The sequence below is a fragment of the Furipterus horrens genome, unplaced genomic scaffold (assembly GCF_987537825.1).
Source record: "Furipterus horrens unplaced genomic scaffold, mFurHor1.1.pri manual_scaffold_6, whole genome shotgun sequence".
In the NCBI taxonomy this organism is placed as follows: Eukaryota; Metazoa; Chordata; class Mammalia; order Chiroptera; family Furipteridae; genus Furipterus; species Furipterus horrens.
In genome coordinates, this window is record NW_028327176.1 from 20112079 (window position 1) to 20129396 (window position 17318).

Here is a 17318-nt window from a genome sequence, read left to right on the forward strand (position 1 = left end):
TAAAGACTCTAGTTTTTGTTGTCTCCCTCAAGATTCTAAGCTCCTTGAGAGAAAGAATAATATATTAGTTCTCATTGCTGTCCCAATAATAAGTTCCAAGCCTGACTTATCAGTGGTCATTCAGTAAATATTTGTCTTTCCTTTGCAGTCTGTGTTTAGAAACTATGACCATGACCATGATGGGTACATCTCCCAGGAGGACTTTGAAAGTATAGCCGCCAATTTTCCCTTCTTGGATTCCTTCTGTGTGCTGGACAAAGATCAGTAAGTTTTCATTAGTTATATTTTAATGCAATTGTCCTGAAGCAGAAAATTATTATCAGAGGAGAGCAAGGAAATTGTTGATTTACATCTCGACAGCTTCAATCTAGTGAGTTGATGAGTTTAACTTTTCATTGAATTTTTTTTCCTGGTCACCATGAACATGGCTGGTTGGATGGAATTACAGGACTGCCCACTTGCAAATTAATCCAGCTCTCCATTTCCCACATTACTTCTACTGCTTAGCCAGTTCATCAACCCCAAAACCTCCATCAAAAAAAGGAGAGGAGAAGTAATGTTAGAGCTAACCTGGGATAGTCCTTGGCATCAGTAAGCCTGCTGGCAATATTCAAACTCACCAAGAAAGTAAGATTTTTTTTTGATTACTTATGATCTTTATGTGAGCAGGTTACATCTGCAGATAGCCAAGAAGTATCCATGCTTTTTCTTCTCTTTGCCAGCTCAAAGTTCATCTTGATAAACAAAAAATATATTTCTCTTTATCCTCAAATAATTCTTGAAAAATTAGATGAGTTAAGAGGCTAAAACCCAGCTCATTAAAAAATGATTAAAAACGTAATTGTCAAGAAAGCCTGGCATTAATAATTTGATATATTTTAAATATATAAGATTAGTTTGTAGTTTAAAAATTATCTATCGTGAAGTGCTGGATTTTTTATTGGTGAAATGTCCAAATATATCACATTAAAGTCCTCTAATATTTTTGTTATTATAAAAAAAATTTTTTTTAATTAAATCTGTAAGTTATTCAACATACCGAGGAAAGCCTTGGTAATTTATCATAAATGTCTCAGAACCTTAATTCACCTTTATTATACATATAGAACATAGAATACTTTTTAAATGAATTAAGTTATTAGAAACCTAAACTTCCTTTACAAAATAAAATTTAAGGGACCTGCAAACTGTCCATTTCTCCCCATTGCTTGTCTCTATGAGTGTCATGTATGTAGAACAGAAACTGAAAATCACTTCCCGGTCTTTATTTATTTTTTCTGCTGGTACTTCAGATGGAGCTGAGACTGCCCAGCAGGGTCTTTTTTTTTTTTTCCCCTAAAAATGAAGGTTTAAAGTATCATAGCTTACATGTTTTCTTTGGTCAGATAGTCAGATATGTTGATTTTGAGAGGAGTGGACCATCCAGGAAGAGATCCTAGCAAGTCTCTGAAGATGCGGCACCAAGACTCAGGGGAACAGTCAGGGCCGGGGATGTAGACTGTGAAGTCTTTAGCCCAGGGGTGTAAGCTGGAGGCCCAGGCGTGTTAGCCAAGATGGGGCCTGAGGAATGCAACTTTGGGGGATCCTCTCCCCGACTTGTATAAGCTAAAAGGAAGAAGTGGATCCTGCAAAAGAGCTGGAATCCTGAGGGAAGAAGGAAACTAGGGTCCATGGAGGAGACAGTGCCTAAAAGGAGGCAACTTGTCCTTATGTCACATGCTGCCATCGGGTCAGCAGATACAAGGAATGAATGGATGTCTTTGTGGTGGCTTCGAGAGAATGATAGGATTAGAAACATGATTGTATGGAAAAGAATAACAGAAGGAATTGGAAAAAATGTCCAACGAATATTCTTTTTGAAAACTTTTGGTGTAGGAGAAGAAAGAGAGAAAAGACAAGTGTTGCAAATGACAGCAGAATTGAGGAAGACATTTGTAGGAGGGAGGTCCTGAGCCTATTTGTAGAGGAGGAGTGGGTGAAGAGAGGGAGCAAAACCTGGGAGGTGGGAGCGTGGCGGGTGGGAGCATGACTTCTTGTGAAAGAGGGTGAGTCCAAGAGAGGCTTACTGGTGGCAGTGGCCTGGATAACACCACACTGAATAAATCTGAGATTGGTGGGTCCAGTTATCAGTTTTCTACCTTCCTCTAGCAGCCTGATACTTGCAAAGTCCATAGTGAAGCAAGGGCTAAAAAGGAGACAGATGTCCTCCTGGAAGCTCCTGTGTGGTAATAAAGGCAGAACACACACACACACACACACCTTCTTACTAAGAAAGCCTTTAGTACTTGAAGCGTGTGAGAGATCCTCCTTTCACATGTAACAGACAGGTGAACCTTCTGCACCTGCTTTTGGCTACAAAGGTTCAGGAGGTAAATAAGTCAAGTGTGGCAGCCACTTTGCAATATGGTATTCAAACATTGTTCCTTTCTTTGATTTTCTTCGCAGGGATGGCCTAATTAGTAAAGATGAAATGATGGCTTATTTCCTGAGAGCTAAGTCCCAGCTACACTGTAAAATGGGACCAGGATTTGTCCATAATTTTCAGGAGATGACCTATCTCAAGCCGACCTTTTGCGAACACTGTGCAGGATTTGTAAGTCTGTCTTCTGTTGTTTTCCCTCTGTAGTTATTTGGGCAGTATTCTGAGAAGGTAGAAAAATGATACTACAAAACAGAATTCATTGACTGCCATAGATCAGAAGTAAAACATGATGACTCCCAGGAAATAAAAATTAAATTAAAAACAATAGCAAGATCTGCAGGTTTAGTTATATTCTTTCTAAGAATGCAGGGCTGGAGCAGACAAGGAAGATGAGTGAGTGAGCCTGTTAACTCGAGTGAGCAATCTCTCAGGGAAACGTTCCACCCAATGAACGATGGCAGTCATCACTAATACTCAAGTGGTACAATTAAGGAGAGTATTCATCTTAGCCAGTTTCTCCCAGTTCTTATTTCATATGGTATCAGTCACTAGAAATCCATCATGGCATGCCTCAATAATTCGTAACTCAAAAAGGAAACACATCTTTTGGGAGAGAAAATGGATATAATAATAAATAACTTTTATTTGGCACATCACAGGCTGGTAATTTGGTTAGTTACACTAATGTCTATGGAAGTATCACGGGCATTTTAGTCTCCCCATTTGCCTGTGAAGGTCAGGAGGTGCAGAGAGGGTAACCCAACTTTCCCAGGATCGCACAGCCAACAGTGACCAGAGCCAGGGCTCAAATGCAGGTGTTCTGACTCTGAATCCTGTGCTCCACCTACATCACTGCAACCAATGAAGATCGCACACTTTATTTCTCCACGTTTGATAATTCTTTGGCAACTAAGGTCAACTTTGGTCCTGGTATTAAACCAAGGCTTTTGGGTCCTTGGACATCTTCTAGTTGACATCCAAGTTATAATAAGATGGAGAGTATGGTACTCTAGGTGAGGGTGGTCCAGCAGCCAAGCAAATATAACTATTGCTCCTCTACCAGATGTCAGAGCTCAGTGATGTTAGCTTCATTCAGCAGTCATGTCCCCCTGTTGACCTGTATTGAATTTGCTGCTGATGGTATATGCTACTACCAAATTATTTTTCCCATCTCATTCTTGAAGAACTAGCTTTGAGGGGCCCAAAGGCAGGTGTGTGTGTTTAAGCACACACCCCTCTGACAACAGGTAAATAACAGCCCATCATTACCTCGAAGATGGCCGCAAGTGGTCCCAGCAGCCGATGTGGTCAATGGGCCAAGACCAGCCTAACCAACTCCTCCGCCCCACTGCAGGGGCAGAGAGCTGCTTCCCTCAGCTTCAGCACTGGGACTGCATTACCTGACCACTGCGTCATAAAAGAAACATCTCCTTTTCTATGTTTCTGTTCTTCTGATGGGAATTTTTGCATTTGTCTAGACCTGAAAATGCTGAAGTGGGATGAGACCTTGTGTAGCTCTGTCCTGCAGAGGGGGGCCCAGGAACCTGCTAGGCCGTGGCACGGCCAGCCAAGGGCCAGGTTGAGATATCTGCCTTTGGGTGTGCCGTGAGCGCTGGAAGGCCTTGATCAAGTCTCAGGAGCTTATCCCTGCTCTCCAGGCCTTAGATGTCTCTCCCTTTCGTGGAGGCACCGACTCTATAGACGCAGCAAGGCAGTGTTTCTGGGGAGCATCCACGCTCCTCTCCCCAACTCATCAGAGCAGATTTGCTGACACTAAGTTCTTGATGCAGCTATGATGAGGTAGAAAGCTCTGGGACTGGGGTTTGGAATCCTGGCTTTGAATCTCAGTTCTGCCCCTTATATTAACTCTTTGTCCTTGACCAACGTATCAACCATCTCTCTGTTTTCCTCTCAGTGAAGGGGGTTAATACTTACCTGTCATGTTGTTATGATGATTAAATGATATAAGACATATTACATGTCATGTAGCTCAGAGAAAATGGTTTTCTTTCTTTTTTTTTCTTTTTTTAGTGTTCCTTGACATTTTTGGAGTTTGATGGAAATTAACTCACTTAAAGTTTTAATAGCTCTTTTAAAATTTTTTAAAAATATATTTAACCATTGGTACACTCTGACTTGATCTTTACTCACAAACATTTTTAAAAGTCCATTGGTTTCAAAAGGATTTATAAACATAACTCTCTAGATATATCATTGAAAGGCATTGTAGGGGGATGCAAGGAACCATTTTTCAGTGCCTGGTCTACCTGCTTTTGAAATAAATTCCATTTTAAGGGTAAGGAAGACAAACAGACACTACTTGAAATACATTTATTTTTAAATTAGAATTTCAGAACTGAAAGACTTTTGCTAATTCCTTTATTTCAAGGTCTGGAGAAGTTAACTGACTTCCCTAAGGTCACATGGATCTTTAGCAGCAGGTCTGTGACTCATATCAAGGTCCCCTGACTCCCAGTCCAGTGCTCCTTACACCACAATCAGTCACTCCAAATGTCGCAGTAGCCCGGGGTTTCCAGTCAAAGGACTCTGGGAAATACTCCTGCATACACTTAGGCAAGAGGCCACCCTCTCCTGCCCTTGGCTGGCAAGCTGACCCAGAGCCTCTTCCTGCCCAGTGTTGTCAGCTCATTATTAAGTAAGTCTTTGCAAGCGATGCCCTGACTTCCCCTCCTGAGAAGACTGATGCTCAACCACACTATTCCAGAATTTCCTGCCGCTATGCTAATAATGTGCCGTATCTGGATACTAGGATGTTTCCTAAACCTTATCCTTTCTTGTCCTACATCAATGGCTTTTGCTCACACCCGCAGCACCCGGGAGCAGTGGCTTCTTGTCTTCATCTCAAGGGACACATTCTTCTTTCCCTGCTTACTAGCTATGAGACCTTGCCAAGTGACTCCACTGCTGTGTACCTCAGTCTCCTCATCTGAAAAAAAGGAGAAAATTACTATTTCCTATACTATAGGATATTGTAAGGATCAAATGAGTTAATACACATGGAGAGCTTAAAACTGTGCTTTTCCCATAGCAAGAGCTGAATAAACCTTAGCTATCACTATTACTGTTGTTACTATTACCAAGGGCTCAGTGAGGAAAAAATTTATCACTACAGTTTCTCAGACATGAAACCTTTCAAATTATTTAATTTCCTGGATCATCACACTAACCTATTATTAAAAAGAAGAAGAAGAAGTGGCAGCAGCAAACGGGATTACCGTGAAGGTCCTTGTGGCTCTGACATGATGTCACTGCCCTGACCAGCCCTGTCCCTTGGCTGCTTCGGCTCCTCACGGCCAGTCTCCCAGTCGTTCCAGGCACCTGAGGCCTTGCTTCCCCTCAGTTGTCTCAATAATCCTTCTTGTCCCCAAGGTAAAATGTTGCCCTGTTCCAGGAGGCATTTGCATCTTAATATTGTATTCTGAAGAACCAAATAACTTCTAAGGCTGGAAGGAATCCCTCTTCTCTGGGGAAGTTAACTTGTCAGAAGGAGAGCAAGGAGCAGCCTTTAAAATGCTCTTGAATCACTTCACCTCGGCAGCTACTTCTTCTAGTCCGGCCGTAATGCCCAAACTCAGGGCGTTGCTCCCCCGTAGTGCATTGTGAGTGACACCTCCATCAGCCCCAGTAGGCCACCAGACCTGCGTCTTTCAAAATCATTTTTTAGAGTAGGGATCAGTCACCTCACCTAAGCGTTAAAAGGTCAGGAGTGGAGCTTCTCTGGCTTAGCTAGGCCCATTGAATTCATCCATGTTGTATGTTTCTGGTGTCCCTGGTACCCACGTGCAAGTGCTGGGAAAGGCCTGAGAAAGGATACAAGAAGGCCCCTTCTTCACAAAGTTTCCAGCATGTCACAAGGGCAAAGAGCCCACCACCAAGAGGATGTCCCTGAACCGCCTGGGCAAATGCCCTCACATCTCTCCAGAGACATTTGTCACTTCCTACATCCCACTTCCTACTTGATTGGCAGTCTGAGCCTTTTGTACATCCCCCGCAAGCTCTGCCACGGGCCAAAACACTGAGCAAATGTGGAGAATGGATCCACAAATAAATACTAGATCCGCTCTTCTTCTGTATCCTTTCCAAGTGCTAATGCTCCTCAGAAAATAACCTAGCCAAGTAGAAATGCTTTAGTGGGATGTGCACTGCTTGGGTTGCCTGATTTCCTGCTGTGGGCACCAAGAGATGTGTATGATTGAAAAGAAAGTTAAAGAGAGAAACCCTCCCCCCAAAATTCTGTTGAGAGCGCGTGAGGCTGAAGTCCAATAACTGCACCAACGTCAGTTTCCCATCTAGCTCCCACTTGGCTCCGGGATAGAAAAGGGAAACAAAATTCCTGTTATCACCGCAGCTGGCGGGGTTGGAGGAGGGCTCTTCTATCTGACAGGAAGGGTGTCAGGAGCAGCGACATCCTGTTTGTGCCCCCTTCCTTAGTCATCAGCTTCCCAGGACTTCCTTCTTCCGTGGCCTTGTTTTCTTTCCAGATTTTTCTTCAGATTCCCTGACATCCCTTTGTCTTTTGTTACAGCTTTGGGGAATAATCAAGCAAGGATACAAATGCAAAGGTAAATAAATGTTACTGTGTTAAAATTTTTAAATGTGACATTTGGGACAAAAAATCAAATTAGATGAAACTTCTAAAGCTGTCGGTATCATTATGAACTTGGGTTTTTGGGGCCACTGGCAACTGAGTAGTTAACATGTCCAGGAAAGGAACCTCCTGGAGTTTCTGAGAGACCAGACTGGATTTTTACAGCTTGTTAGAAGAGGAAGCAGACCACCTCTATCAGCCCGCATACCTCTGCCCCCACCCCAAGATGTCATGCTAATAATCATCAACACACAGATAAGGTGGGAATTCTGAAGTGGGACAGGCCTAACTAAAATGCTGTATTGGAAGAACTTCATCCTTCAGGGAGACACACACACACTTCTTTTTAAAATACTTATGCATTGCTCTTCGCTCTCACATAGCTATTCCTTTCTCTAAATCACAGATGACGATGAGAAAAGAGGAGAAACCTTAAAACTTGAGTCCCTTTCAATGAATTCATTTATATAGCTCCCCTATTTAGTTAAAATATATAAACAACTAACTAATTACATATGTGATTCGCAATACACGTGCGAATTAACTAGGTATTTAGGTCTGTGTTGCTACTTGTACATATATGATTATTACACGTTGTTGATAGCTGATTTAAGAAATTGTTGAATATTTTATGCAGACTCTTTTATACTGGTCCTTTTAAGAATCTGATAGTGCTCTTGGAAAATATAATAAAACTACAGAAACTCTCTTCAGATTAATACGGATCCCTCTGACGCCTTTTGTCCTCTGGCTATCTTTCAGTATTTGGCCCTTATTTGCATGAAAAGAACAATTTCCTGAATCCCAATGGGAGCTGCGTTTTAGTGCTCAAAACTAAATTCTCCCCTTTAGTTCTTTGTATCAGTGCCTTAGGATAACTGGGGTTTTTACTTTCAAGCAGCAGACACTGCAATATCTTATTGCCCATTAGTTTTATCTTGGTTTCTATCCCTTGTACCTTAAAAGACACACACAACACAATTTTATGAAGATGTATAACAATTAAACTCTTGGATTATCTTTATACACATGGCATTTTCTCTTAAAGGTGCAGAGAGTGAAAAAACTAAAATAGACAACATATCACAACTTGATCTCTATGATGTCATTATGCAACCATTTAAAACAAGACCATTTTGGGAAAAATAGATATTGGAAATCATTAGGTCCTATGATGAGAAGAGAGTAGTATACTCTTTAAAATGATCATATCTGCTCAGTGAATCTAAGGGACAGGTAGGACTCTCATCAGATGAAATGATTGTGTGGCCATCTTCCAAAGTAGTCAAAATTTTCTACACCAAGTAGCAATTAACATTCTACTTTTTTAAGTGAAACATCCTAATGTGAAACTTCACAGAATCTGCTGCATACAATTTCGAAGCCATAGTCAAATCTGCAACGTGTTTATTGAGCATATGGCCACCTTGTTTTCTGTTTCTATGCAAAGAAAGGAGGCAGAAGATATAATGACTTGCCCTGGAAAAGGTTTTGTGAAATGAAGAATAAAACATGCAACTATTGAATGGAGGGACACCTCACTGTAAATGGTCAGCCTCAGCAGTTGGTCCTGGGGGAGACTAGAAGCTGAGGCTTCTCGCCCTCATTCTGGCTCAGGGAGCCTCTTTGTGGGGAATCCATCTTGACTTGGGAAAGAACACCAGACCCATGTGACTTGCATTTAGTTTGGAGCAAGGGCAGCTCTCCACTCAGCTTGGCCCTTGCTTGTTGGCTCCCCAGCAGGTCAACGAACTGTGCAGAGGAAGAATCTGAAGAACTTTAGGAATGCCAGGAAGAATCTAGGATGGGGAAGGGGAAGGGTGGGTGAACCACTCAAGCTCCACCTTGGAAGCCCAGTTAGCACCAGAGGCACTTGGTTCACACTAATCACCTGTGATGCTTTGGGATTTTCAGACTGTGGAGCCAATTGTCACAAGCAGTGCAAAGACCTCCTGGTTCTGGCCTGCAGGAGATTTGCCCGGGCTCCATCCTTGGGCAGTGGTAACGGGTCGCTGCCCGGAAGCCCCTCATTGCCCCCAGGTAATGTCTTCTACTTTCTTTCCTACCGGGATTTCCAATGTGTTCTGGACCTAAACCTTGTCAGAATCGTTATAAACACCAAGGCATTCTTCAGGGTGAACAGCCAGGCTACACCCTTGAGTTGCCTTCACTTCTCTCTGCTTTCAGGTCTCATTAACATGCAACTCACCTGCAGCTGATTTCATTCTGCCTCTGGCCTGTTGCTCTGGACCTTACCTGCGGGACTCCTGTTGTTTGCACCAACTTTGATTTTTAAAAAGATTTTATTTATTTATTTTTAGAGAGAGGGGGTAGGGAGGGAGAAAGAGAGGGAGAGATACATCAATTGGTTGCCTCTTATAGGTGCTCTGACCGGGGACCAAACCTGCGACCCAGGCATGTGCCCTGACCGGGAATCGAACCAGCGACCTTTCACTCTGTGGGATGATCCCCAATCAATAGAGCCACACCGGTCAGGGCTGATGGGTTTGCTATGAAGCAGTCAGATGACAAATAATCCCAATAATCTTTCCCCTTTCAGTGCAGGATGAGGTGTTCGAGTTCCCTAGTGTCGCTGCTGGACATCAAGACCTGGATAGCAGAGCCATCACACTGGTTACAGGCTCTTCTCGTAAGATCTCCGTGAGGCTGCAGCGGGCCACCACCAGCCAGGCCACCCAGACCGAGCCTGTATGGTCAGAGGCTGGCTGGGGGGACTCAGGGTCCCACACTTTCCCCAAAATGAAATCCAAGTTCCATGGCAAAGCAGCAAAGGACAAAGGCTTCGCCAAGTGGGAAAATGAAAAGCCCAGGGTACAAGCTGGCGTAGATGTTGTTGACCGGGGCACCGACTTTGAATCTGACCAGGATGAAGCAGACATGGATGAGACCAGACAGGATGGGGAGGTCAGTGCTGGGTCACACCACAAATAAAAATCAGAAGATAACCTGACAGGGGCTGAGATGTGAGTGTTACAGGGAGTCCAGGAGCTAGCCTGGTAGCTCTGAAAGCAGAATGGTAGGGAATCAAGACATACTACTTTTCCAGTCTTGCCACTGGTTAATTACATGACCCTGGGCAAGATGGTTTCTTCTCTTTGGACCTCAGCTTCATCATTGATAAAATTAAATTGCATGAGTTCTAAAACTTAGTGAAGGTAACTGTGTTTATATACTGAAATGATGTCCCAGGGACCCATGAGTGTTGTGTGTATCCATTATACCAATGTACTATACCTATCAGCTTAGTTTTCCAAGTTAGAACCAGGAAACAGTGGAAGCACAAGGCTGATAGATAAAGGAAGGTTGGAAACTCTTACCCCTGTTTTGAAAAGAGGCTTTGACAGCCTTGTGGAGAAGGGAGTGGTGAGAATCCGAGACTGGGGAAATCAAGGTTCTATAAGCCAGGCTCTGCCTCCACCCACAAATTACACTCAGATCATCCAAAGCAAATTGGGAAGCATATGGAATTTGTTAGAACAAGCTGAAAATATAAATTGATTCAAGATGGACTTAGATAAATTTATTAGTCAACAGTTCATAGTGTATTCAGAAAAAAGATTTGGGGAAACTGGTGTCATATTTCTAACCTTCAAAGCAATGTCATGGAGGGCAGCCATTGTCTCCTTACTGAATCATCAGCCTCATAAACAGAATATTGGGTTCGGCAGAGATCCTACTGGATCAAACCAGTGCTCTTTATTCTATGGGTGGTCCTCCACATTCCACATTCTACAAGAGATCTAAACACTCAGTCTCCATAGTTTCCCATGATGAGGAAAACTCCAATGACCTTTAACTGAAATTCCTCTAGTTCCTTCGTCATTGAAAACAATTAGTAAGGAGGCCACACGTTATCTTCAGTCACATGAGGTTTATTTCAAGTTCCTGCTGAGCCATGTCTTCTCTTTCTTAAAACACCAACTTTTAAAAACAACTTTATCAAGATATAATTTATATACTATCAAATTTACCCATTTAAAGTGTATAATTCAATGGTTTTTAGTATATTCACATTGTTGCACAACCATCACTATGATCTAACTTTAGAACATTTATATCATTCCAAAACTCCCCCTGTGTCTATTAACAGTCAGTTTTCATCTCCCCCACCTACCATAGCCCCAAGCAACCAACTGATTTCCACTCTGTACCTATAGATTTGCAACACCAGCTTTATTTTTAATATTCCTCCTACTAATCATCTAGGTGAATATTTCAGTGCTATCCACCACTTCTTTTAATGGTCTCATAGTTCAAGCTGGGAATATAAAGATGAATAAGAAAATTTCATGATTTGGTGACAGAGGATGGTATTCTAGGGCAAGGGATCTTAACTTGGGGTCTGAAGAAGGGCCTCAGGGAGTTAATGAAAATACCTTATATTTTGTGTAAAATTATTTATGGACATATGCTCATTTTGGGGGGTGAGTGTCTTAAGAGGATCTGCAAACCAGAAATAGTGAGGAATCACTGTGTTAGATTTTTCGTCTGATGCCTGAAATCGTGCTAGTCACCCCAAGTACCACCTCAGTCAGCAGAGACTATTTCCGTGAGCAATGTGGCTGTCAGTGAATCTCAGAAAAAGAGCTTCTATGGGTAGAGTAATAGGATGCCCAGCTACAGCCCTGAGATGGTGTCCACTTCATGGACCATCTTTGAATTCAGACGAGTACCTGTGTGTGTTTGACAAATAGTGGAACTAGCCATGAGCTCATTTCTGTTGGCTAGCACTGTTCAAGTTACTCATACCTTGCTCCTGGGTTAGGAGAAATTCACAGGCTATTAGGTGTAGGATAGCCACTTCCATGGGTCAGATTCCCTTATCTTCAGTCTCTAAAGAAATAAAAAACAAAGATCTGTTGTTTAAAATTTTATTTTATTCTCTAAAAATAGAAACTTTATATTCAGGTCTTCCCTTACTCTCTCAATTTTCTAATCTCATAAATCAAAGAGATGGTTCACTGGCCATTAGTATTTAATTTCATTTGTGCTAATTAAAGAAGACAGTATGTTCTTCTGTAAAATGCATATGGTATACAGTCTTAACCTCATCCAAATCAGCAAATGAGAAGACGTTTACCTTTGTTTAGGGAAAAGGCAGCAGGAGAGAAATGTGACAAAATTACACCAAGAGTTAAAAATGTAGTCAAAGGAGTTTTCAGATTTAAGAGTTTTTCTGCTGGGCAAGACCAGTAAATATGTTTAGGAGAAATGATTTACACATTTTATTATTTAGGTTCAGATGATGTTTATGAGTCGTATCCATAAATATGATCAACAGAGAGGGCAGTTGGGTTTGTAATCTGTATATTTCCTTCCACTGAGTTCCAGGATTTACATCCATTTTAAAGTGTAAGGGCGGGAACGTTTTCTGTGGTGGTGGATATCTTTTCACTAGTGATCATTGAGCCCATGGGTGGCAAGAACAGGTCAAGATAACTCTCTTGGCAGTAACAATATATATTTTTTCTTTATAATGCTTCTTTGTTTTTATTACTTTCTGCTAAATTAAAATAATAACAAATATAGAAAACCTAGGAAATGCTGGACTAAACAAAATTAAATGTCTGTCCCAAAAGTATCCAGCCATATAATAAGAAAAATAGAGACATTTATTGAAGTAGGCACCTTGGGACCTCACACAGTTCTCCCAATCACCATCAGCTACCCCTGTCATATTTTCCTGAATCTCATCCATGGCCTGAAATCTCTTCCCTTTCAAAGGTAATTTTAGTTTTGCAAAAAGCCAGAAGTCACAGGGCACCAAATCTGGGCTGTAGTGGCTCTGAGTCACCTGGGTGATTTGATGTTTTGCCGAAAGCTCTGCATGAGAAGTGATGCAGGAGCGGGAGCGTAGTCGTGATGAAGCTGCCAATCACCAGCTGCCCATAGCCGTGGCCTTCTGAGTCATCCAAATAGTTTCAGTGGAGGAATGTTCAAGCTTAACGCAACATTTGATGCAGACTTGTTGCTCTACTCACTTAATAATTTTTGAATGTGACGGCCACACAGCACACATGCAATGGTGTCTACCGTCCCTGCTGACTCGTACAGTGAAGTCGTCATTGTTCACATATGCGCATTCCAGTCCACTTTCCTTGGCTGCCAGGTTACATCCATGTTGCACAAACCGTTCTTGTTACATTAACAAAGGCTGGACTTTTCCTGGACAGACCTTGTATATACACCTATATGTACTAGTATAAATATATATCTTTTTCCCTTGTAAATTTTCTCAGTGTCCTTTTGCTAATTTATATCGTGAATTTCTAAAGGGGCAGCCTCAACAATGAGTATTTCAGGGACCAGTGCTTTGTGGAGCACCCTTTAGGAAGGAGTATAGTAAACATCCTTATTGGAATTCATGTGGGAGTCTTTAAGATTTCATGTGTTGGGTGCATGCTGTCTTTTCATACCCTCTAAATCTGTCTCTCTTTTTTAAAAAAGATTTTATTTATTTATTTTTAGAGGGAAAGGAAGGGAGGGAGAAAGAGAGGGAGAGAAGCATCCAATCAGCTGCCTCTCGCACACCTCCAACTGCAGACCTGGCCTGCCACCAGGCATGTACCCTGACTGGGAATCAAACCTGTGACCTTTTGGTTCACAGGCCACAGCTCAATCCACTGAGCCACACCAGCCAGGCTACCCTCTAAATCTTGAGAGTACAGGTACAGGTAACCCCCGTGTAACATGGTTGTTACGTTCCTAACAAATGCTGTGTTATGCGAATCCGTGTTATACAAAACGAAGAACTAGTACAAAAAAGGGGGATTAGGTTCCAAAAATTTAGCAAACATACTATTATATTTTTATAATTAAGAGAAATATCTTTATTAAAGTAATTTTCATCAAAAGAATTACATATTAATATGAATTAAGTAATGTTTTCTTCGTCATCACTACTAAGCTCCATTAACTGAATGTGTTTTCTTTTTGACAAAATATCCTCATCCTCTGAACTTTCTTCAGCATTTTTTTGATTTCTATGCTCTACTTTTTGCAAAAATCTGTTATTTTAGATTGCTTGCTTTTAGCTGAGAGATCTTTATAAATTTTGTTATATGGCGCTAAGTACTTTTGATGTTCTCTCTTAAACTTTGTGCTCCTTTAAGTGCAAGGATCTTCATTTAAGAAATATGACTAACTGTTCTGCTAAGTCTAGGCCTTTCTTTACGTTTTTTAGAGTAAACTGATATGGCTTATGCGCTCAAATGAAAAACTTAAAATTTTGCTCTTAAAAGCTTTTATCACGTTCAGTATTATATGGGGATTTCCCTAATTTTGTGTTATATGGGAGTTTTCCCCAATTCTCTGTGTTAGAGCAAAACTGTGTTATAGAAGTACCATGTTATATGGGGAATACCTGTGCTAATCCTTTGAGATGTTCCCTCAAATAAACCGCATTCTAGAAACACTCTTTTTTTGTTGCTGTTAAATGACAACCATACAACGGGTTCTGATTCATGTTGCAGGATGGCTGACTTCACGATGAGAATACCAACGGCAATCGTGTTGGTGTTTGGAACAGCAAGATGAAAACTTAGAACAGTCCACTTCTCAGGAAGTTACCTGAAAAGAGATCTGGGCGTTTACTGCCTTGTGACACCGTGGGATCTTCCTGACTTGACTGTGGGACAGAGGATTTACCCTATGAACTATTTATTTCCTCCTCCCCTGCCCCTAGTTAGATGCCACAAAGACTGTGTCATGTAGTCGGTGGTTTTTCTCATGTATCTTTCTCTAGAGCCATTCATATACGGGTGAAATGAAAGCTTTTGTGCATGTACTTGATACTTATTCTCTAAACTCAGACTTTGCTTTTTGTGATAATATTATTTCAGTATTTTTATAAACTTTTGGGGGGGAATGCTTAATGAGGAGTTGATTTTGAGGGGGTTTTTTGGTGGGATTTTTGGAGGGGACCAGGACTTAACGTTTTCTTGAGGGACAAGGACACTCTTCAGATCCTGGAATGCAGTGATTCTTCTAATGATGACCTGTTGCAAGAAGAAGCTGTTTACATTGTTTTTATAACATGGTTGCTATTAGGATGTGTAATAAGTCACGCATTTATATATCACATTAGTCTTACCAATTTCACATCACTAAGAAGCAATGACACAGCCATGAAAACTCTCCTAATGTTTATAATTGCCATAAATTATAAATATAATTTGAAAAGTAACTGCCCTCGTCCTACCTGATTAGGGTTAGCCATCTTTCTTAAGACTTTTATTATGGCTGCTACTGGTGCTCTCCCTGCCAGGAGCACGTCCACGCCACCTTTCTTGCTCCTCAGCTGTGCATCTCCTAAACTCTGAGGGTCCCCGTGAGACTTGCAACCAGGGAAGCAATGGGCAGCAGCAGCTCGTCCTGAGCTAACCCCCTGAACCTGTCTCCAAGGCCCCCTTTTCTCTGACTTTCCAGTGAGCCATAGCAGCCCCTACCTAGGCTCATTTCTTTCCTCTAACATTTCTAGAGAGCCAAAGCAGCCCTGCCTAGGCTCTCTCCTGTGGCTTCTTCTATCCTGAGCCCTTCCTTGTTTTGCCGTCCCCAGGTTTAATAAACGTACTTAATAAAAAAGATTGCTATTAAGAAATGTGAATAACAATTAAAAAATCAATTCAAGTCTTTGGAAATAAAATTAAGGAGGAAAAAAAAACTACTTAGTGAAATGCAAAACAGCCAGTGACTTCTAAAAACTCAAAGTAGTTCTAAGAATTTTGTTGGTTAAAGAAAAATTTTGGTTGTGAAAGAGAACTCTTGTGCTGTTCCTAAGAAATTGCTATCCATAATTAAAGAACAGTCATAGAAAGCACCTTTGATTAATATTTCATTAAAAAATTTAAGGTAATATTTTAAATATCTTTTTTTGACCCAAAATAACTACACGTGGGCCTATTTGTTACATGAGGAGAGGAGAGAGAACTTGTTCAAGATGTTCAAAAGTGGAGATGGGGTTGAGCCTGTGGGTGAAGGCAATGACCTGCTACCAAGTGAACGGTCAGAAACAACCCAGCGAGGTGCCCTGGTCTGCGTTTGGGAGTTTAAGGGTTGTATTCCATGTAAGGCTGAATTCACTTCTATCGGGGCAGTCACCTCAGGAAAGAAATGCCTTTTTTTTTTCCCTTAGCTCATTGGGGACAATTCTGCTCTGCAGTTGTTTGTTGAGCACCTGCTCTGGGCAGGTCCTGTGCTAGGTGCACAAAGATGAGCAATGCTTGGTCTCTGCCCTCAGAAGCCGAGAGCCTGTGGGCATTTAGGCAAGATGGTCACTTAAAATATAGTTCCAAATTTGCTAGAACGGACTTGATGGTGTGAATCAGAGGTCAATTTGCAGAGAGACGGCAAATTAAATGAAGTTAGTAGTTGAGGGAGCTGTGAGTAAGCCAGGTAATAAGAGAACTCACCAAATGGAAGCACCTCAGAAGGCAAATAGCCACCCCAAAGTGTTGGTTCTATGTATATAGATGATCTATTCCTTTTCATAAATGCAATGAAATACATGTTAATAAAATTTAAAAAAGAAACTGGCAGCTTAAGTAAAGCAACCTTTCTTGTGTGTGTGTGTGTGTGTAATTTAAGAAAATTCAGGAAAAAACTTAATAAATGTTGGACTGTTTTTTCTCTTTTCAGAGCAGTTATCACTTGCCACTCAATATGGGTTATTCTGAGTTTTCACATGTAAGAAGAATTTTATATTGTCAGGTTTCTTGTGACAAAGATATTAAATGTACCTTGAATAAAAAACAAACACAAAAAAGAAGATAAAACAAACATTTGTGTGTATATACGTATATAAACCACATGTGTGTATATATATATAAATATGTATACACACACAGTACTATCTGCAGAAATTTGAGTGCATAATGAGCAACTTTATAATTCTAATTATATCATTTACTCACAACAATGGTGACTGTGATATTTCCAACCTACCAATTTCCCATAATCAGTAAATTAAACAAAATAGGCAAACCCATGGTGGAACGGAAATACATTCTTCCAAGACCTTCCTTTTGTGGTTTTGATCATGATCTCCTTTTAAGTGAAAAGCAAAAATAAAACTCTTAAGAGTGAATATTATTGGGTACCAGGATGGCGCAGGTTAGAGGATGCAACTGAGCCTTCACTGAAGGATGTACAAATGGGACTGACACTTTTTTAGATTTGCCTAAATCAGAGAGTGGCCCTAATTATTATTTGAACGATTTAGGTTGAGCGACTGCCTTCTAAATTAATAATGTCCCCAGATTTCTATGG

The 17318-nt window shown here is 41.1% G+C and overlaps 1 protein-coding gene across 9 annotated transcripts in view; it reads left to right on the forward strand.

Moving 5' to 3' along the window:
* RASGRP3 (RAS guanyl releasing protein 3) overlaps positions 1 to 16582 on the forward strand; it is a 101499-nt gene extending 84917 nt beyond the window's left edge. For 7 of the 9 annotated variants that reach the window (XM_090281136.1, XM_090281138.1, XM_090281139.1 and 4 more), the window contains 6 exons: positions 149 to 264; positions 2446 to 2593; positions 6969 to 7005; positions 8946 to 9071; positions 9592 to 9956; positions 14525 to 16582. In XM_090281136.1, the coding sequence (XP_090137262.1) occupies positions 149 to 264; positions 2446 to 2593; positions 6969 to 7005; positions 8946 to 9071; positions 9592 to 9956; positions 14525 to 14533 (801 nt within the window). In that variant the 3' untranslated portion in view covers positions 14534 to 16582. Of the gene's footprint in view, positions 1 to 148; positions 265 to 2445; positions 2594 to 6968; positions 7006 to 8945; positions 9072 to 9591; positions 9957 to 14524 lie in introns of those variants that run through there. The other 2 variants (XM_090281143.1, XM_090281142.1) reach the window with 2 other exon arrangements.
* Positions 16583 to 17318: the final 736 nt, after the last annotated feature.